A 23,846-nucleotide genomic window follows, 5' to 3' on the forward strand; every position below is an offset into this window, starting at 1 on the left:
TTTAGTATTTTGTTACTTTGCTTCTCTGAATTGATTAATCCAGAACTGTTGCATGTATTTACATTATTTAAGGCAAGTACTTTTGAGTAACTACAAGTAGCCAGTCATTTTGTTTCATTCAACTAATTGCACCCAACACTATGTAAAATATAGCGTACATAACATAAAGAAGTTTGTTTATATTTTGAAGATAGTTGGAAAACCTTTTGTTGACTGGTGGCTTTCATTGGATAGAGAAAAGAAAGCCTGATACTGTTTTTCTCATATTCACGCATGGTTTGGAAACAGCAAGTGATGACAGATATTTTAATAATTTGAATATGTTACTATTTTATTACCACAATAGATTGAAGTGAGTGATGACCATGTGCTCTCCAGTGGGCAGATGTGTGAGCTGTGCTCGCTCTAGGACCCGGTGTCCCCTCTCGCGTCTTTTGGTTTCTTGATGCTCTCCGGGCTCACGCCTTTATGGGTTTCAGACAAACCACTTCAGCCCTCAGATGAGCAGCTCTGGATATACACAGGGATTGTGTCTCTTGCCGATCAGGGGACGCCTGTGGATCTTGTTTCCGTGAATATTGACAAAAATAAAGCGTATTTCACGTATCTGCTCACTCACCGTATCAGTCTGTATGCATTTGCGCGCGCACTGGGAGTTTCCGTCAATCTACGGATGAGACACCGTTGGAAGTCAGAGCTTCAGGGGCACAACTTTTCTGATTCATTCGTCTCAGAGGACCGGCAATTTTAGTAAAACGAAGGTAATTCACTTCATATTTTGTCGTTTTTTGATTTTGAGAAGAGCAGTTTTGTGAGGATGAACATTTTAGGAATTCAAACTTAGCCCAAGTGACCGCGCCTGATTCATACGCAATTTCTGTTATGTTGCGACAGTTTTAAGGTACTGTATCGCTGTTGAAATATAGAATGGTTGTAATTATGGCTGTGATATTTGCTAGAGTTTCACGTTGTTAAACTTTTGACTTGCTATCTGGCTCATTGGTGCGCGCTCCGGAAATGCGCGTGTGTGCTTTACCTCCAAACGCAGAAATAAACCTCAGATTAAGTTTTCTTTCGGTTAAATTTTTATCTAAAAGTGTTTGGCTAATATTTTAGACTGAAATTATGGTTTTTGTTTGGCAGGAAAAACACGACAATGATTCTGCGACGGGGTCATTCACATGGATTTCTAATCCACCTGTTTCTGCTGGTTTTATGGCGTGCATGGTAAGCAAAACAAAAAGCCTTCTCTCACAGAAGCGCGCATTTGTTCCTGTTCACTGAGCTTTATAAGGTAAAGACCAACATGGTCCAATAACGCGTGGATATTACACACTCTCTCTCCATTTCTCTCTCAGAGTCAGTCATAAAAGCTTTATTGGACAGAGTGTCACCATTTACAATACAGCCAAAGAAAATACTGTACAGTATTGGAAATGAAATAGTTTACATTTATAATTTGCAGTATGAATGTCACTTAAATGGACCCTTTACCAAAATTAACCAAGGTTTTATTACGAATAACCAAAATTATTTATAGTTGTATAACCACACTTGAAGGCATGGTTTTGCAACACTAACCATTTTTTAACCGTGGTACTTGTTGTGAAACTGTTGTTATTTAAATGTTAATCAATATAACAATAACATGGTCATTACTACTATAAAAAAACAATGGATAATTATCCAAAAAAGAAAATTCGGGCATTATTTGTTGTTATTTATCATTTAAAACATACATGACATTTGTTCTCTGTGAAATATAAAGTAATATCTTTTGTAAAGTGTCTCAGATCTCTCTGTTAAAATTTTATGCATGGAATCGGTGTTCACATAAACTGTTTGCTCAACAAAATGTTTCAGAAAATAATCTTTTATGTTCTGCATAAAGTCACACTAATTTGGAAGCACTGGAATACCTTTAGTATAGATCAGTATAGGTAATTTTAGCTCTGTTTATTACTCAATTTTTATTATATTTTGTTTGCACATTTTATTTGACACTTTTTAGAACAATATAGAAATAAAATTAACCATTCTGTTTGAAAATCGTTTCCAAAAATACTATGAACTTGTATCTTTTTAATACGTAGTATACCAAAAATAATTTTTTCCAATTTCACTATTAAATCCACATGGATAAATATCCTATATTACTTAAATATTACTTGCCCTGTAATGACATTACCCTTATACTAAAACATAATAATCCAACAAATACTTTGGTGCCATTTTCCTTGAAATCTTAAATACCATCAGCACCCTAAAAAAAAAGAATTTTGCCATAATGTTCTTGGTGCAAATGTGTCAGTAGAGGTACTTTCAAAAAGCCTCCAGACATGTTCTTATAACCCAAAGTCACAAAGATACAGTTGAAATAAAAATTATTAAACCCGCCTTAAAAATTTCTTTTTTTAAAATATTTCCCAAATGATGTTTAACAGAGCAAGGGAATTTTCACAGTATGTCTGATAGTATTTTTTCTTCTGGATAAAGTCTTATTTGTTTTACTTTGGCTAGAATAAAAACAGTTTTACATTTTTTAAAACCATTTTAAGGTCAAAATTATTAGCCCCTTTAAGCTATATTTTTTTCGATATTCTACAGCACAGACCATCGTTATACAATAACTTGCCTAATTACCCTAACCTGCCTAGTTAACCTAATTGTCCTAGTTAAGCCGTTAAATGTCTTTAAGCTGTATAAAAGTGTCTTGAAAAATATCTAGTAAAATATTATTTACTGTCATCATGGCAAATATAAAATGAATCAGTTATAAGAAATAAGATATTAAAACTATTATGTTTAGAAATGTGTTGAAAAAAATCTCTCCGTTAAACAGAAATTGGGGAAAAAAATTTACAGGGGGTGAATAATTCAGGGGGTTTAATAATTCTGACTTAAACTGTATATAATAGATATCATCATTTTAAAAAAAAGTACAACTGCAGATTAACCAGTTATACACTAGGCAGCTATAACTCACACACCTTACCTTTTCATGATTTGGATTGTAATTTAATAACACACCATTTGAAGAGCTGCTAGGGAGCAACAGTTATTGTGAAAATCTAAACGAATAATCTTGATTTGCACAGTGCATATTCATGTTAAACATAAGACTAGTGTGACACAGTAACATATTAACCTTGTTATATACATAAGTTTTTAGTATTTATATTGTTTTGAATCAAAACAACATTAGTTTGATATCTGTTGTTTGAATGAGTTCATTATTTTTGACAACTGGAAATAGCAGCCTAAATAAAGCTTTTTTCTGTATTTGCCTGACATTAGGGGCACAATGTACAAATATTACTTCTCTGACAGTTAATTAGACAGCTATTTGCACAGCAGTCACAGTGCAAGAATGGGGATTTAGATCTCTTTTGTTTTCATGTAGTTAATTTATGTCTTTTAACAAAAATATGTGTCAAATATTTCTGGAAGTTGGTAGCAGTTACTTAAATTGTGTCATGCACACGATGTGACTTTTTAAAATCAGGAATCAAGTTATTTTGATGAACCTTCCTCATGTGGTAATTGACATTTTTGAAAACACACTAGTGATTGACCTTCACTTATGCTGAACCTGAAACATTCCTTTAAGGCTAGTCAGCGATTGCAACTAAATTACTTTAATATTTTCATCAGGCTTACAATTTTTATGAGGCTTATGATCATGAAAGAAATAACTGCAAAAAAGTTTGCTATGTACCTAATTATATAAAGTTATATGCATGCACACCTAGAGGGAATAAGAGTGTGTTAGTAGACTGGCCTTCGCAAAATCAACTCTCAGGTGTTTTGCTACAGCTGCCACGTCTGTGCTTTTGCCAGATGGTCATCCACTCATAATTACACTGTACAAAGTGTGTTGAAGCAAAGTGTTCTCTGTGTGTGACTTTGTATAAATAAACTCATCGGCCATTTTAATAGGTACAACTTACTAGTACTCGGTTTGACCCTATTTTGTCTTCAGAACTGCCTTATTAATTTGTGGCATAGATTCAACAAGGTACTGGAAATATTCCTCAGATATGTTGGTCTATATTGACATAATAGCATCACAAAGTTGCTGCAGATTTGTTGGCTGCACATCCAAGATGAGAATCTCCCATTCCACCACATCCAAAAGGTGCTCTATTGGATTGAGATCTGGTGACTGTGGAGGCCATTCGGGTACAGTGAACTCAATATCATGTTCAAGAAACCAGTCTGAGATGATTTGTGCTTTATGACATGGCGCTTTATTCGCTTTATTCAGGTAGGCTGTGTGGTCTTGACACAATGCTTAGTTGGTACTAATGGGCCCTAATGGGCACCATAACACCACCACCACCAGCAGCTTATACCGTTGATACATGGCAGGATAGATCCATGCTTTCATGTTGTTGACGCCAAATTCTGACCCTACCATTCAAATGTTGCAGCAGAAATCGAGAGTCTTCAGACCAGGCAGTGTTTTTTCAATCTTCTATTGTTCAATTTTGGTGAATCTGTGCGAATTGTTGCCTCAGTTTCCTGTTCTTAAGTGACAGGAGTGGCACCCAGTGTGGTCTTCTGCTGCTGTAGCCCAACCGCCTCAAGGTTGGATGTGTTGTGCGTTCAGAGATGCTCTTCTGCAGACCTTGGTTGTAACAAGTGGTTGAGTTACTGTTGCCTTTCTATCAGCTCGAACCAGTCTGGACACTCTGACCTCAGGCATCAACAAGGCATTTGCGCCCACAGAACTGCCGCTTACTGGATATTTTCTCTTTTTCGGATCATTCTCTGTGAACCCAATAGGGATGGTTGTGCGTGAAAATTCCAGTAGATCAGCAATTTCTGAAATACTCAGACCAGCCCGTCTGGCACCAACAACCATGTCACATTCAAAGTCACTTAAATCACCTTTTTTTCCCATTCTGATGCTCGGTTTTTAATGCATTGAGTTGCTGCCATGTGATTGGCTGATAAAAATTTGCGTTAACAAACAGTTAGATGGTGAGTGTATATTTATATCTCAGATGCGTGTAATGCTGAATCTATCTTGTGTAGTTCTGAGACAGAAGTATCCGGCTCAGATGCTTTCAAAAACAACATTACCCTCTTCACACGGATCTTGGACCGGCTTCTGGATGGCTACGACAACAGGCTGAGACCTGGTCTCGGAGGTAGGAACACTTAAAAGTTGTTTTTACAGTGCTAATGAAGTAAAAATATGGTTAATTTGTTGTTTCTTTTTCACTACCCATGCGTGTTACTCATGCAGTCCAATTGATTTGACACAAAAGGACAAAATTCAGTAGCTGGATCCCACAAAATGAGACGCAATGTGTAACACAGTAAGAAACATTAAAGTGACTCAGTGTTTATGTGCATTGTCAGTCTGACTTGATTTTACCACTGGTAAACTAATTATAACGAGTTGATGACCTGCAAACACGAGCTGAAGAAGAGGAAAACAAAACTCGCAATCAACAAACCCTGTCTCTGTAGTCTGTCAGTGTTAATATATATTTATGTGGTCGTTGCCATTGTTTGTGCGCTCTAAGCCTGGCAACATAAAAGACATCATGGATCAAGCGACGCCCACCATGAGGCAAATAGATTTCTTGTGCACCTTTCCTCTTGAGATTTTCAGAGACTAGCACACAAATACAGATGCACTGTAGTCTGGACACGCGGTCGAGCTCTAGCCAGGAAGAATTGTTGCCATGGTTCCTTTAATGCTTAGTTAAATTAATAGTTCCCTCAGTAATGAAAAAAATTATGATCTGATATTCACCTCCATGTCATGTGAGCAAAAAATATGTTCCTTCATCTGTGAGATTTTAGGCAGGATACCTGAGCTTTGTTTTTTTTTTTTTTATCAAAAAGTGGGCACTGATTTATCAAGCTTCAAAAAACACCATCATAAAAAGAGTCCACATGATTCATCTGCCACAGCAGACTCCTAAATATAAAGGGTTCTGTATTAAGTGGCTCCATAAAGATCCTTTAATATTAACTGAAGGTTCTTTTTAATAAAAAAATGCTGTTTATATTATTAAAGAGCCCATATTATACATGAAATAGGGTCATATTTAGGTTGTAAGGGTCTCCAACAACAGTCTAATATGCATGCAAGGTCAAACAACACTTTCATGGTCTTATAATCTGCATTTATTTTTAACTAATTATCCCAGCGACTCCCATATGAATCGTTCAGCGATTAATTTGTTCCCAAACCCGTCCTCAGCGCGAAGCTAATCTGCGCTGATTGGACCGATGACAGCCTGCTGCGATTGGTCGACAACACTGACAGGCTTTAGCGCGAGACAGAGTGAAATGCCCAGCTACTAATCATCAATATAAAAGTAGTCACAGTGCACACACGCTTTATAGTGGATTTTGGCTGCCAGTGGGTGAATGTAAATACAGACGATGGACTAGAAAATACAGACGACTATTTTATCGAGCAAAAAGTCCAAGAACTGGCGAGGAGATCTCCTACCCCGTCAAAGTCTATTTGCTCTTTTCACACACACACACACACACACACACACACACACACACACAGGGCCGGCGCGTCCATAGAGGAGACCTAGGGCGGCAGAATAGAGAGGGTGCGGCGCTCAGTTATATCCGCGAATACTCTCAGAGGAGACACACACACGCACACACACACGCACACACATTACACTCCTACCCGAGGACACGACACACACGCCTAGAGCGCCAGTTCAGCTTGCTGGGTGCAATTTAGACACCTCACCTCGAACCTGAGCTGAACTATTTTGAAACTTGACTGTTGCATGTGTGTAGCAACAGCTGACGATCCATAATCAAAGCGGCACGCGTCGCGTTTTCACGTGGCTTTACACGCGATTTGAGAATAAAGAGTTAACCTGATACAGCACACGCGGTTACAAGTAACAAAACACAACTAAATACATAATTTGCAAGCTAGAGTAAACAAGGCAATAATTTTAATCGCACGCACTTACACTTGTGAAATGGGGGAAGAAACTGATTCATGATGCACTGATCCATGTTCTGACAGTCTTTACTGATCCTTCCTTTAACAAACCGATGAAGTCTTCTTTGTAAGCATGTAGTTTTCAGAAGCATTCGATCTGCTCAAGGCTGGGCTATTTTGCTGAGGTTTCATCTTTGATTAGACTGTCAATAATATCCATCTGCACAGCGTGACTTCTTTCGACCAGTGTCTGTGTGTGTCTCTCTGTGTGTGTAACTTTTTTTCTGTTAGTGGGCGGGGCCGCAGGTTTCAAATCTCCCGGGTTTGGGCGCACAACTACTTGTGTTTCGTAGCCACGTCATCACGAAACACCTAATGACTCGTTATCAAGACGACTCGTTTGAAGCACTATGAGTCGACTCTTTTATAGATGAATCAATAGTTTTAAACACTGTACACTTACAGATTTAAGCCTTAGCTGGATATTTCACTTCATTTAGAGCTGTGTTACACACTACATGGAAGGGCATTTTCAAAAACCCATAATATGGGCTCTTTAAAATATTCTTCACACTAAGAAAATAGTTCTTTTTTAAAGCAATCACTGAAAGATCACTGTAAAACCCCCATTTGGAATTATAATATTCCAAGGCTTATGAATTTATATGATAGTTTTACATGAGCAGCAGGCTGAAAATGAAGTTATTTTACTATATATTTATATACTATATACTATATGTTTATTTTACTATATATAATAACTATATATTATATAATGGTTTCATTGAGCTTTCAATATTGTGCATAAGTGGGGTTGATGGAAACACATTTACTGAGTAATTCCTCATCAAGTACTGTAATATGATTTATTTACTTAACAGTTGTGATTGAATAACAAGAGTAAACAGTCCATTTTAAAAAGATGTCTCAAAGACGTCTGCAATATTCTAATTTTGTGCATATGTTAAGTCTGCTACTTTAAATGTACTATCCTGTCTTTACATTCAGCAAGTTAATCAATAATGAATTGTGATTGAGTGGTCATTTTCTTCAAAATATAATATAACTGACTGTGCTTTTCTCATGTGATACAACTTATGCTCACTTCATCACTTTTAATTTGAGCTAATTAATTACACTAATGTGCTTTACAACAGCTTTTTCAAGCAGAATCTGGATTTTCTCCATGGCTGAGTTTCCTTAATTGATTCGCCTATTTTTTTGTTGATCTATATAAAGCAGTTGTGATTAAATCTCGATTGTAAATGGGGTATATGCACGCAGACTTTTAATTTCAGCCAGCCAGCCTCAGGGCTTCCGGTGAACTGTCTTTCCATTATAAAATTTACATGTTTAAGGTTTGATTTCTTTAAAACTCAGTGATCTCTACTGCCTAATATATATATGATATAATGTGGGTCTCAGATTGGACAAGAAGCACTGCATTGAATTCTATTTCCCCTGCCATGTCTTTAAAATCTCTAGTATTTTTAATGGAGTTTCTGCGCTCACCTGCTGTTCCTGATGGTGCTAGCAGTTACACTGCTTTTCATCTTACATTAAAACATTGATGCTGTAAAATTGGAAATAATTACATTAAGCTTTCACCGGAAGTTCATCATTGGCTGAAAATATACCCCCGTTGTGCAACAAAGGTGACTAGATTTAATGTGTACTTTCCTGTGTGAAACAGATCGAGTGACAGAGGTTAAGACTGATATATATGTGACCAGTTTTGGGCCAGTGTCCGATACAGACATGGTAAGACATTCCTCTTGTCATTCTTTGTGTATATTAAGGCTGTAGACTCAGCATGGCTGCGTTAGAAGGTTTACTTCTTTACATATTAGCAAATAAGTTGCTAATTACTGTATGAAATAAAATGACTGAGAAATGTAAGATTGTTTAATAAATCTGGTATTAATCTCACCTCTAAAATTCATGGTTCACAGGGGTGTGAACAAAGTATGAATGATATCATATTCATTTGATTTAGCCTCTAAATGAAAGATTTATGAAATTCTTTGAGATTGCATTGGTGTACCCCCTTTCTTAATAATCAGAAATGGGCAAATTGTTGTTTAATATTGATGCTGACCTGTTTGCTGTTAGGATGACAGAAAGTTGTAAAAAAAGATCTAACAGTGCTCTTCAATGCAAAAACGACTGAGATGGCCAATCAAAACAACGGAAATATAGCTTTACTGTTCATATGTATAATCACAGATTTAAGCAGGACGCTTCAGCTTTGAACAATAAAAGTATGTGAGTATATTTGAATGTAATGTAAAATGACCAACGGTCAGGGGCAGACTTAATGATTTGGGGCCCTAAGAAATTCCAGGTATGGGGCCTTAGCATTTTTGAAAAATAAACTGCACGTTTAAAAGTGTATATATATTATAGTATTATATAATGCAAAAGACAAACAAACTTGGTTGGGCTGGCAAGACAAGGCTAGAGCAGGAACACAGGGGAGTATAGACAACGAACTGGCACAGGACAGCAGACATGAGGAGAATATAAGCAGGAGTAAATTAACACACAAACAGATGAACATAATTAGTTAATAATGGGTTAACAAGGAGGGTGGGACTAGACGATAGACGGGAGAGCACCTGACACAAAGAAACACAAGCCAGGTGCTCACATTAAACAGGACAGGAACACGCAGCCAATGAGAGAACTCATTAACCGCGTGTTTTTATGACTAGACAAACACTGAAGCACACAACAAAAGCATGCGAACAATGTAAACACAGAGCAACGTGCTTTGACAGACGCAAGACACGAGCACACGATAAGTGAAAACACTTTACCGTGCGCTCACATAAATGCAATGCACATGTTTCATCTCAGCGCCAACCAAAACCGAAACCAACCAACCAACCAACAGCGCGATGCTGACGAAACAACACAAACACGAGAACAAGAGTGCTTGTCCCAAGGGCGCGCAGACCTCCTATGCAACCTATGACGACGCGCACCCAGACACTGACAAAACAAGTGCTCAACCCAAGAAAACTCGAGCCAAGCACTACAGGACAAGACAAGACAAAGCTAGTGTCCGGACTCTGCCACCAAAACAAGAATTTACAAGACCAGAGTGGCAGAACCCTGACAGTCCATATTTGAAATTTCTGTACAGAGAGGTCATGTTTTGATCCTCGATTGGTCCCACGCAATCATGGGATACAATTTCACAGGTAAGAGTTCACCAAGCTTGAACTTTCCAAAGCAGCGAACTGCGAAACTTGTCACACGAGCTTACATTTCCGGTCAGACGCATTGGAAAAGTGCAGTGTGATCGCAGCTTGAGAGCTTGATTAGCTGGCCCAAGTGTGTCTGATTGGGGTTGGAACTAAACTTTGCATAACACCAGCCCTCCAGGACCGAGTTTGGGCACCCAGTTAATTAGCCATTTTTGTGATTAGATTTTAATAGTAATAATAGTTTAAAAAAACATTTAAACAAATTTAATTCACAATCCATCAAACTAATCTTTTCACCATTTTTCATAAGATTTGAATAATTGCTGTTTGTGTATAGGCGGCCGTTTCACTGGGAAATGATGTTTGAACAGGCCCTTTATTAACAGCCTCACATCGCTAATCATCTGGCAGGTGTTTCAGCCAGACAGCAGGATCACAGAAGAAGCTGTGTTCCATTGTTTGTCGTATTTCTACTTTTTTCCCCCCAAATGTTCTGCAAATTCTCACTCTAGCACACTCTACCTGCCTCTACTCTAATCGCTGGCAGACTTGTGTCACTAAAATCTCTGTGATTGTAAAATAATAAATGGCCCATTTAAATTATTACATTCAAAACAGAGGAGAAGCAGACCGGTTTGACTGTATCAGGGAAATACCTCACACTCACGTTGCTAAAACATTTGTCGGTATGCAGAGGAGAGGAATGATCTGCTCTCAATGCTACAGGTGTGAGAGACAGCTGTGTGGCACTGTGATTGCTCTGAGGCGGGGGCGAGACTGATGGCATCACCCGCAGGTCGTCGCGAAGAGTCACGTTAGGACTCCAGTAACACCTAAAAACATTCTCTAGTTGCTTTTTAAAAAAAAATTGGCTCTAGGGGGGTCTGAAAAGTCGCGAAGTAATCTGATTGAAGCACTCACACCTCGAGCATGTGCAATACGGACAGAACATTCCACTATTCATGGGGGCCCCGCGGTTTTGAAAAGAAGTAATAACGTTAAAATCTTAACAGTTATAGATAGATTTTAGATTTAAGAGCTATATGATTAATATAGGCTTCTTGGAATTGGTCAGGGGCCACTAATTTCACGGGGCCCTAAGTGGCTGCTTACCTCACTTATTGGTTAAGTCTGCCCCTGCCAATGGTAATATGCTTTGATGCATAATACTGCACATGTCTGTCAGATTTTAATACTAATTTCAGAATAACGAATGAATCATTTATGTGATTCATGTAATTCATAACTGAATGTGACAAGACAGAAAATTACTGTTTTCAACACATTTGGTTTTAAACAAATCCATCCAGACAAGGTATGACTTCACATTGTATAGTGCAAATCCAGTAGCATTTACCAAAAAATGTCATTTCCAGGTTGCTCATCTTACTCACTATGTTTCTCAGTCCTTGTTTTCCATCTGTTGTCTATTCATAGCATTTGGTATCTGCTGCTGGCTAAAAGCTTTTCTCAGTACTCCTTTTTTTCCCCACTTCACACAGTCTGCTCTCAAATATTTAGAATAGAGGGGGGGGAGTGTTTGGATGGAAGAAAAGGGATTTTTCATCCGTTCATTCATTATTTATTTATTGTCTTTTGCTGCCCGGTTGTGTTTTCTAAAGCTCTCTGAAAGCTCTCACTATCCTGAAGTAGGGAAATCTCTGTTTGCAAAGATCATATTATGTCAGGACAATCATCACACTTGGTATTTCCACTTTATTTGGGTGCCCTAGGGAAATCATGATTTAACCTAGTACAATGCTTGAAATTTCTTACACCTCCAAATTTCTTGAGCCGTATGTACATAGAAGAGTCATCAGTGGCTCTTTCTTAGGACCGTGATATGTAAACCGTCTGCCAAATAGGAACTTTAAAGTCAGTCCGTGAACAATTAGAGAACAAGTTTGCAATGTCTGCAACCATTAGAACATAAAACAGCCAACCATAGGCATACAGGAACATCAGGAAGCAGATCTCACGTAAGGTTTGTGAGAAATACTACAGTAAGATCTTTAACAATCAATATTTGATGCATTTTTTGTGGAGTTGCAAATATGAGCCACACACAATGTCATTACAAAGTTCACACACACACACACACAGCGAGGACACACACTCGTAGCGCAGACACACACACACATAGCGCAGACACACACACACACACACACACACACACACAGAGAGAGAGAGAGAGAGACAGCGTGTTAAGCTTTGCACTTGTTTTGCATGCATATGTGACATGATACTGGTAATCTCCACCGCTGTATAGATATCTGTTATGTTAATGTACAAAATAAACCCGATTTAATGTCCACAAACCGGGATTGAAGCGTCTTCTTTTATAATTGTTCTGACACGCGGCTGTGCTGATGAGGTAAATCTGAAGTGAATCGCTATAATTCATTATACACATGCACTGTTTTAAAACATTTTAAATATGTGAAACTTACTCTTGATCACGTTTGATGATGATTGATGATCCTAGCAAACTGAACAGACCTCTTATTCCCAGATTTTTCACCATATGTGCCCTTTAAGGGATGTGACAGATAGAGTTGGACCTTCGTCACCCCATACACCCCTCATTATTTACAGCAGTGTTTCTCAACCACGTTACTGGAGGACCATCAACACTGCATGATTTGGATGATTGGTCTCTTTGTCCGTGTTACGTATTTCCTTAATTAAATAATAATATAAAAATAGTAATATAAATAAATATCTTAAGTAGTGAGTTTTTTTGTTTGTTTTTGTGTGTGCATTGCATATGCTTGTGGTTCTTTTCTCTCCGCCTCTGCCTCCAATAGGTTTCATCATTACCGCACAGGTGCAGTGAATCAGGTGCCAGCAGGTGGAAGCCGGCTTGTTTGTGAAGACAAACAGAGAGTCTCGGAGAGTCTCCTCTCTCCCGGCTTGAGTTGTTTGTGTTGTGAAGTAAAAACTGTGTTGTATTTACTTGGCTAAATTGTTGAAAGTTGAATGCTGAGTGTTGACTTTGAGATCTTTACGGAGACACGCGTGCTGAGGAGGGTGCCTTTAATGTTTTATTACAGTTTCCTCATGTTGGTTAGTAGGGAGGTAAGTGAATGTTATTTTATTTGTTTTATTTCATGTGCAGGTAAGAGGGTTAAAAACTTACTTAGTTGAGTTTTGTTTGTTAATTTGGCATTTACCTCTGCAAGCTTTTTATTGTCTCCTTTTGAAGTTTAACATCAAATAAATTTGACTTTACGTTATTTCCTTGGTCATTCATCCTAGTTGTTGTTTAGTGGTATATTTTTTAAAGTGTCGGCTATTTATTTATTGTTATGGGTCTTGGAGCCAAGCAAAGTTAGAATTCGTAACAGTCCGTCACACCCATTACAGGTGTTTTGGACTCTGCTAATGAGCTGATGATCTGAATCAGGTGTGTTTGGTTAAGGAGACGTGGAAAATGTGCAGAGCAGGTTGTCCTCCAGGAACATGGTTGAGAAAGGCTTATCTACAGGGTGCAGTGAGGTGTGGTTAGCTCCGACCACTATTAAAGCTAGACCAGCTTCCAGCTACTGTCAATCTCAAAAATTCTTTCTTAAGGCCCAAAACTGATAGTGGCCATGCCCCTGTCTCTGTCTCTGCTGGTTTGAGGCTGCATTTCTGCCAGTGCTGTTGGTAATGTTGTATGAATTGATGGGGTTGTGAATGCTGAAAAGTAGACAGGTTTCAATCCATTATGTCTTTCTTTCTGGAAGGCACCTCTTTGCTAATGGTTTTATTATTCAGCATGATAATGTTTCCAAAAGCTGCTAATGCTGTGAAACCCTATTAGGAGAAAGAAATAGTTATGAGACACAGGCCATTCTGAGTCATGAAATAACCTCCACATAATCCACACCTGAATCTTAGAGAGGCAGTATGATCACCAGAACGGAAAAAATAAATATTTGACTAAATCTAAAGTCGCCAAAAGTGTTTGAACTGTGCTTGGTGCCAAGGGAGATCACATTAAACACATTTCTTCTGAAATGTGTGTTCTTGTATTTAACTTACCACATTATCTGTTTATTATATATATATATATATAAAACACAAACCAAAACGTTCACCTGTTGGTGAAATCTTTGTGGTTTTGTATTGCCAGAGGCTCTGCAGTGTTGTAACATCTTAAAAAACTTAAAGATTTTTTACTGTGCATAAGATGTTGATTTTTCAAAGATAGCGAATGCATCTATCAATTTGGAGCTGACAAATGTGGCATTTATGTACACATAAAAAAGATTTTCATTAATATAATAAGACATTGCATATTACTCTATGCAGTAAGTGTTGTACAGCACTTCAATAGTATAAAATGTAAATATTTTACATTTATGTATATTTGTTACTGTACAAAATTGTTAAAAATGTATGTACAAATGTTTTAAAAGCAATGTCTTAGTCTCACAGACTAGATTTATTCATTCATTAAATTTCCTTCAGCTTAGTCCGATAATAATCAGGAGTTACTTATCCAGCATATGTTTCAACCCAGCACTGGGAAACACCTATACAAATTAGCTTATTCAATTCACCTATAGAGCACCCGGAGGAAACCCACACGAACACGGGGAGAACATGCAAACTCCACACAGAAATGCCAACTGGCCTAGTCGGGAGTCGAACTAACAACCTTCTTGCAGTGAAGTGATGCTGCTAACCACTGAGCCACCGTGCCGCCCCTAGACTAGATTTATTGTAGCAAAAATACAATAAAAAGTGGAATATGTTTACATTATTACAATTTTAGATAACATTTCTGTTTTAATATATATTTATTTCTATTAGGCCTATATTTAAAAAGTCTATCACAGATCATTCTTATATGCAGATTTGGTGCTCAAGAAAGGTTTTTACTTTATTATTACTAATGTGAAAATAGGGTTCCTACTCAAGTTTTATCATTTTAATGCATACTTCCTAAATAAATACCTACATTTCTTAACTAAACTAAACCCATAAAAAACATGTTGATACTGAAATAAAATACAAAATGAAGTTTTGTTTTAGTGCCATTTTCATGTAGGAAATATTAATGTAATTAACTGAAACTGAAATCAAAATTTATAAAATTACATATTTATTTAAAACAAAAATAACTAAAAATTTAAAACATTTTAACTAAAATTAATATAAAAATGGGACATTCAGAAAACAAATTAAAATAGAATAGCATCATGTCAGTAATAAACTAATACTACATACACTCTCAGAAATAAAGTTACGCGAGCTGTCACAGGAGCGGTACCTTTTTAAAAGGTACAAATTTGTACCTAAAAGACCTAATACTTCAAGGGTGCATACCTAAAAAGTACAAAAGGGTTCCTTTGAAAATTTTTAGGTGCCAATATATATTTTTGAGGTACCAATATCGATAAGTACAACTGTGCACCTTTTGAAAAGGTACCACCCCTGTGACAGCTCATGTACCTTTATTTCTGAGAGTGTATTATAATATTAGTAGCTTATAGCCACTATTATTGATGTTATCAAGCTTTAATATACTTTTTGATAATATATTGCATCTACAAATATAAAACATGTGCCAGAGAAATTGGAGGTTCATTCCACTCTGCCGAAGGAAAGTGTTATTATTTTATATATATTTTTTTAAATCAAGTCTTTAGTATCTCACATTCATTTTAACATAATAATGCCTTAAAATCATGTGACTGAAGCGCCCTGTGAAGTTTTGTTTTCCTTTGGTGTGACACTTATTGAAAATGTCCAACAAGACCCACAAGTCATGAATAAAAAATATTAATCATAATTTAATCTAATATAAATAGCACTGTATGAAGATAAGTGTTCAACAATGAATCATAAATCGATCTCACAATATTTGTATATTACTAAGACTTGATTTTCTTACTTTTTGCTGTCACACCATAGGACTTATTTAATGTACAATTCAGTATCAATAGAGTAGCATCTGCAGTAATAAAATAATGCTACAGAATTGATTTGAATAAGTGATCAATCTTTAACATTCTTTTTGATAATATATTGTTTGATTTATTGACATTGGTTTTAGAAAAAACTAAACAATTAATAATATATACAGATGAAGTCAGAATTATTAGCAATTTTGAATCATGCAATTTTTTTCTTTTTTAAATATTTCCCAAATTATGTTTAACAGAGCAAGGAAATTTTCACAGTATGTCTAATAATAATTTTTTCCTCTGGAGAAAGTCTTTTTTTGTTTTATTTCGGCTGGAATAAAAGCAGTTTATATTCTTTAAAAAAAACATTTTAAGCTCAAAATTATTAGCCCCTTTAAGCTATATTTTTTCGATAGTCTGCAGAACAAACCATCGTCATACAATAACTTTCCTAATAACCCTACCCTGCCTAGTTAACCTAAGAAACCTAGTTAAGCCTTTAAATGTCACTTTAAGCTGAAAATAGTGTCTTGAAAAATATCGAGTAAAATATTATGTACTGTCCTCATGAAAAGAGGAAAATAAATCAGTTATTAGAAATGAGTTATTAAAACTATTTTGTTTATAAATGTGTTAAAAAAAATCTCTCCATTAAACAGAAATTGTGGGGGGTGGGGTGGTGGGGAGGGGGGCTAATAATTCTGACCTCAGCTGTATATATTTAATGATCAGTCTTCAGTGTCTCACAATGCCATCTTCATTTGAACATTATAATGCCTTAAAATAGACATACACTATGCAGGAACACAAAAGCAGGTTATTTTTTACCAGTCATACTGTGCCTTTCCCCCCAGGCTGTGTAGTTATGATATGACAGAATGTAAAGTGACAACTATTGTCTGTTTGCTAGGGGTCTTCTGCGCAACTCCTGCATAATGGAGGGTAATGCTGTGAGACTTTCAAATGACCAGATGAGCTTTCCTGAAAGTTTGCACGAGATGAAGGTTTCGGGTTTTATAGTAGCCCCGGAGCATAGACTCAAACCTGATTATGATATTTGTGAAAGCTGATAGAGAATAAATGGAAGAATGGGAAGGAAATGAAGCATTACAGATGAGTCCTGGCGCCGCAGTGACAGCATGTATTGTCACATAATATTATCTTTGCTGAGTGAGAGTGGGAGTGAATAAGTATTATCTCTTACGTAGAAAACATTGTGTTTTTCTGTCTGTGTGCTGCCATGGAAACCGGATGCCCGTATTCACCCAGGGGGTCGGTGTGTGGCAGTGCCCGAGGGATTACATATAATGTAGTGATGTGAAGCGTTTCTGACACTTCACCACTTTCTAGTACTACAGAGAGGAAGGGGAAACACACACATTATACACAGACAATGAACATATTGAGGGAACTGGACAGATTCTGGCGTTTGCTGAGGGAGAGAGTAAAGTCTTACTTTTTCAATATTTTTTTTGCGGTGTTTATGAAATATTTAACATGATTTCCTGTATTGGAAATATGATATTTAAAATCAAACCTAGAAATAAATACCAGCAAAAAATGTAAAAGTGAACAAATCAAATAGTGAGACTGCTGAAAATTTGCTGAAAAAATCTCAAAACAGAAATACTAAGAAATATTATTACAGTTTATTAAATGAGCCTTTTGAATGTTTGATTCTAATTGGTCTAATTGCATGACGATTTACATACATTGCATTACAGTTACGTGTCTAATTATTTCATTTATTCTGGTTATTGCATAAAAGCTTGGGATGAGATGCTTAAGCTATCAGTCATACTCACAAGAGTATTTTAAGGTAAAAAAAAAAAAAGCTGACAAATGCTTTGAAAAACCACATGTGACAATGTCCTAGGCCATTATAGCATTAGAAGATCATAACTGATAAGGTCTGTTAAATTATTAGAGAAACAAAATGTTGTTTCGGTTGTGTTGGGGTTGGGGTAGGGGTAGATGTTAATAAAACACAACTAATGGGAAATTTAATAAATAATATAAATAATTATTGTCAACTTCCATATGTGATCTATAGCTGATTAACCATGTGGATGTGTAATGTGAAATGGGACGCTGACAACAGGCAGTGAGGATCCAAACGCAGGTTTATTGAGAATGTTCAGGCATGCAACGGTCAACACAGGGGCAAACAGATGTATACAGGCAAATCCAGATTCATAGTCAAAATAACAGGCGAGTGGCCAAAAGGCAGGCAGCAGACAGGGATAACCAATAAGACAAACAAAACAAAGCGAGGGTCAAAACCGACAAGACAGGGCTAGGGAAACGCCCGATAATGTTCACAAACAGTATTGCAAGACTCAGCACTGAAGTGTGTGTGTGTGTGTGTGTGTGTGTGCGTGTGTGTGTGTTTGTGTGTGTGTGTGTGTGCTGTATAAATAGTCCTAGTAATCAGTTCATGAGTAGCTTCAACTGTGTCTGTCTGCAGTCATGGGGATCTAGGCCAGGTGTGTGAATGGTGCATGACTGGATCTTGTAGTCCATTTAATGCCGAATTTGTGGTTCTATGCAATACTGTGTGTTTATCTGCGATCTGCACAGGCTGGATTGTTGGTGATCGTGACAGAATGGATAATTCAGCTGATAACCACTGATAATGCCCATTCAATTGAGTGATAACATTTGAATTGGCTGTTTTAGCTGTGCATTATTTTCAAATAATTCAACAGCCTGTCTTCAATAAATCTTTACTTAAAATAATTGTTATTAAAATAACAATTCTATGGGGAAATTGGTGGTTCATTCCACTGTGGCGACCCCAGATTAATAAAGGTACTAAGCCGAAAAGAAAATGGGATTTTTTTATTATGTAATAGCTGAGTTGTCAGCATTATTAATTCAGTCATGATTCTTCAGACATTACTGTAATGTGACGATTGTTTGTTGAAAATAGGTGATAACTATTTTTGTAGCTTAAATTTTTTGTGGAAACCTTGACTTGTTGATGAATAGAAAATTCAAAAGCATAGCGTTTATGTTAAACAAACATTTTTAATGCCCTTGCTGTCACTTTTTGTCAAAGTCTTGCCTCTTTTCTGAAAAAAAAACAATAACAAAAACTGTATGTTTGTTTACCTTAAACAGTATGTGTACATTCAAAAATATTTGCACATAAAGACATCTTGGTCACACGTTACAATAAGGTAACTTAATAACAATAAATATACATGTGAAATAACAATGAACAATATTTCTGCAGCATTTATTAATCATAGTTCAACGTTTACTAATATGTTATTGCTTGTTAACGTTAGTTAATGCGAGTTAACACAAACTACTTTATTTTCATTGACTAACGATAGCAAAAATTAATACATGCTGTAAATAATGTATTATTAATTGTTTGATAACCTTATTGTAAACTGTACCTGACATCTTATGACACAAACCCACTAAGATTATGTTATAAATCTGCACAACAATGTTAGAAACGTGTCTGTATATTTTAACAGAATATGCCTGTAGCTTGTGATTCCTGAGTGTTTCCTGTTTATTCTATCTTTCAGATTGCATTATGTGACCTTGATATCTGCTCTGATAACTTTTGATGCTGAAAAGTTATAACTCTACAGTTTAATTAAGTGACTTTTATTTACAATTTGTAGTAGTTTAGTTGAAACTGTGTATTGCTGTGGTTGGTTATGTAATTTATGACACAAACAGGGGGTAAAGACCTGGCAGCACTTTTTTAATTGTATAGATGTATTTCTTAAAGTGTATATTTCTTAAACACATATGTTTTGACCAATGATAATTGAAGATTTCTTTATAACCACCTCCAAGCAAGAATGTGGCATGTAAATGTAATCTGTCATCTGTGACTGGCCAGATTAGTAATTAACCAGAGAGAATTTGCTACAGCTAGCCTATAGGATTATTTAAATTACTGTCATATGTAGTTTAACCAGGTGTATTGGTCAGTAGATGTGATGCAGATGTTGCTCTTGTTGTGAGTGTTTGGCCCAGTTAATGCTGCACAATATTGTAAAAAAAACAATGCAACTGCATTGCAATGTTTTTTTCTGTGATATGAATGTTATCATATTATATTGCGATATGAATACAGTTTCACCTGATGACTGAATTACTATTTGGAAAGAATTTGAAATTTTACAATTATGATGAGATAAACTGCTCAACAGCTTTTTATGGTTTTCTGGGGAGTCTAACAGGATTGAGGTACAGAAATTAAATAATCCATTGTAAACACCATATGGTTTAAACTCACTTGCATTGCTTACAGTCACAGAACATAAAAACACAAGTATATGATAAAATTTTGTTAGATTTTGGGATGACTCCAAAAATTATTTGTTCTGAATTGTGGTCCCTTATGAACTACAGTACAATCCAATCCTGTGGTGTGAATACTGTGTAAGTGCACATTGCAGCATCGATGCTAAAGTGATAAATAGTTTAGCCCTAGTCCAAGTACTTATAAACTGCCCAGGTGAAGTGAAGTGTAAGAGGAAAGAAGAGAAGACTTGAGGCCGTTAACAGAGCTATTTATCATTATAGTTGATTTGTATGAACCCAAAAATACACATACATTTGAAATGGCATTAAAAAGGAGAAAACACTCTTATTAACAGTACTAAAGAAATGTCACAATAAGCAACAAAGTGAGTGGTGATCTCTCCAGTCCTCTCTCTCTCTCTCTCTCTCTCTCTCTCTCTCTCTCTCTCTCTCTCTCTCTCTCTCTCTCTCTCTCTCTCTCTTTTCTTCCTAGTGTATCTTCATTTGAAAGGTACTTTTGCACCTAGTGGGTCCTTTCAGTACATTGATGGTACCTAAAAGCAATATGTACCTAAAAAGCAATATGTGTTAATACGTAACATTAACTTATAATAATAATTCTTTACATTTATATTGCACTTTTCTGGACACTCAAAGCACTTTACATATTGGGAGGAATCTCCTCATCCACCACCAGTGTGCAGCATCCACCTGGATGACACAACGGCAGCCATATAGTACCAGACCACACAACACACTCCAGCTGATTGGTGGAGAAGAGAAGCCAATTATGATATGGGGATGGTTAGGAGCCCATGATGGGCAGAGGCCAGTGGGCAAATTTGGCCAGGATGCAGAGGTTAAACCCCTACTCTTTTTCGAAGGACATCCTGGGATTTTGAATGACCATAGAGAGTCAGGACCTAGGTTTGACGTCTCATCTGCAAGATGGATATGATACATTTATATGCTACACGGATATGATACACTTATATAATATATTTTTAGGTACAAATGTAAGTACTTGTCCAATTAAAGCTCTCATACCTTTTTTCCAAAAATGCTGTTTTTCTGTATTTGCCATTAATAACTGTCTTTTGAGTAAAATGCAAATTTGTCTTTCTATAAAGTACTGATAAAGTGTTTTATCAATGTCTAATCAATAAGAATATTTATTTGAGGAAAATGACAAACAATTGGTCATTTCTAATATTCCCTGTATTCAGTCCTTAAATATTTGGATTTTTTTTACTCAAAACACATACTGGACCTATTAATGGAAAATCCTGAAAATAACTTTGGTAACTTCCGTATTAAAGCAGTATTAAATTATGTCACATATATCTGTATATACAGTATGAGGCTTTGATCCATTAAATAAATCCTGGATTTACAAAAGTATATATTTAAACAATACTAATATTTATGATATGTTATAATAATTGATACTAAAAAGAATTCATACTCATTTTACTATTCTGATTTTCACTCATATTTTTATTCTGATAACAAATTTTACAATAAAACAGCAACGTTTTCACTTGCAGATTTGGACTTTGTGATCCGGCATTGAATAAGGACATATTTTGTGCATCAGGTGCTGACGAATGCCCTGCAATATTGCTCTCTAATCTCTAAAAGCCGCTGGTGTGTCACTCTCTGTCCTCAGGAATACACAGTGGATGTGTTTTTCCGACAGCGATGGACGGACGAGAGGCTCAAGTTTCATGGGCCAATGAACATCCTGCGTCTCAACAACCTCATGGCCAGTAAAATCTGGACTCCAGACACTTTCTTTCATAACGGCAAGAAATCTGTGGCCCACAACATGACCATGCCAAACAAACTCCTGCGCATCATGGAGAATGGCACCTTACTCTACACCATGAGGTGCACACAGATTACTAACAAAGCTATCAAATCAGATGTGACTGTTCTATTCAGTTTTCAGTTTACATGATTTGATTCAATGAATGTACAGAGGTGTGCAAAATTTCAATTTTGTATGATTGCAATTGATATTTCTAAAAATGAACTCGGTGAACATTAGTTTACAATTAATACTAAGAAATTATAAGCTTCAAACTTTTATTTGTAAGATTTAACACACTTCTCTATTTCAAAAGTAAAAATTGAGAAGTCAGAATTTGAAACGTATATATTTTAAGAGCTCACACTTAGCTGATGATTGATTATTAAGCGTGCTTGGCATGTTGTCCCGGGAAAGAGCCCTGAGCTCATTAGCTCCTCGAGCCCTGGGTTCCCTCCCTTTTGCAGAGTGAGAGGGAAGTTTGCACTCAGGTAGGTCTCGAGAACTCCCTTGATGTTTGTAGCTAATAATTGATTAGGGATTGCTATGAAGAGAAGTACTGACTTGGAGCATGTCTGTGGTGCCAATTTGGATTAGTCAATTAACTTGTTTTTCAATAGCGGGAGGAAACCGGGGGGCCTGGGGGAAACCCATGGAAGCATTAGGGAAAAATGTAAACTCCGCACAGAAACGTCAACTGGCTTATTAAGGACTGGAACCAGTGACGTTCTTGATGTGAGGCAACAGTGATAACCACTGGGTGGCCATGCCGCCCAATCTAGGAAATGAGTAGGGGTGGAATGGGGGATTCTTCAAAACGAAGATGACTGTGGTATGGAACTTAGGGCATTAATGTTGACTTGGGAATTATCTGATTTGTGAATCATATGTTATCTAATGGGAGACCAGCCGTGATCAATCATTCAAGAGTTTACACTTAGCTGATGACTGATTATAAAGCTTGTTTGGCATGCTGTCTCGAGAGACAGCCCTGAGCTCATAAGATCCTCGAGCCTGGGGCAAACCAAGAACACCAAAAGACAATATTGCGTCAGATGAGTAAATTATTGCATAATCATTATAAAAAGAGGCATTAAAGGTTATTGTATTGTTAGTTTTACATCAATATACATATTGTTAAAAATATACATTAGCTCTAAAAATCAGCTCTACCCACCTTTTTCAAAAGTTGGGATCAAAAAGTAAAGGTTGTGTCTTATTCTCAACTTGACAGAATTTATTTGATTGAAAACAACAACAATAATATATTAATTAATGACAGGTGAGGTGCAAATTACAATAACTTTTATAATAATTTTATTATGTTAAAATGTCGCTTAACCATTTAATGTCAAAACAAAATGTTCAAAATGTTCTAAAATTTTCTAATAAACTAAGTTTATTAGGGCTCTAATTTAACAATCTAAGCAGAAATTCTAAAGCGCATGCCGCAAAAGCATTAAGTGCATGTCTAAATCCACTTCTGCTATTTTAAGGACAGAAAAATATGCTGTTCGCCGCAGTGCATGGTCTAACGTGAAAAAACTGAACGCTTCACTAGCGAGAAAACATTTTAACAGACAATCTGTGTGATGATAAAGAATGAGCCACCTCCATTCTGACTCTTTCTTTTCTCTTTACTTTACTCCTTTACTTTCGTGGAGTAAGGAAACGGTGCTGTACACACTCCACTGAAGACATCCATTAGC

At 36.5% G+C, this 23,846-nt stretch overlaps 1 protein-coding gene across 1 annotated transcript in view; it reads left to right on the forward strand.

Moving 5' to 3' along the window:
* The first annotated feature begins 524 nt into the window (after window positions 1-524).
* gabra2a (gamma-aminobutyric acid type A receptor subunit alpha2a) overlaps window positions 525-23,846 on the forward strand; it is a 31,571-nt gene continuing 8,249 nt past the window's right edge. Inside the window, exons 1-5 of the mRNA XM_056470453.1 lie at window positions 525-761; window positions 1,144-1,227; window positions 5,041-5,156; window positions 8,637-8,704; window positions 21,997-22,217. Coding sequence (XP_056326428.1) covers window positions 1,157-1,227; window positions 5,041-5,156; window positions 8,637-8,704; window positions 21,997-22,217 — 476 coding nt within the window. The 5' untranslated portion in view covers window positions 525-761; window positions 1,144-1,156. The remainder of the gene's footprint in view (window positions 762-1,143; window positions 1,228-5,040; window positions 5,157-8,636; window positions 8,705-21,996; window positions 22,218-23,846) is intronic.

The sequence above is a fragment of the Danio aesculapii genome, chromosome 13 (assembly GCF_903798145.1).
Source record: "Danio aesculapii chromosome 13, fDanAes4.1, whole genome shotgun sequence".
NCBI lineage: Eukaryota > Metazoa > Chordata > Actinopteri > Cypriniformes > Danionidae > Danio > Danio aesculapii.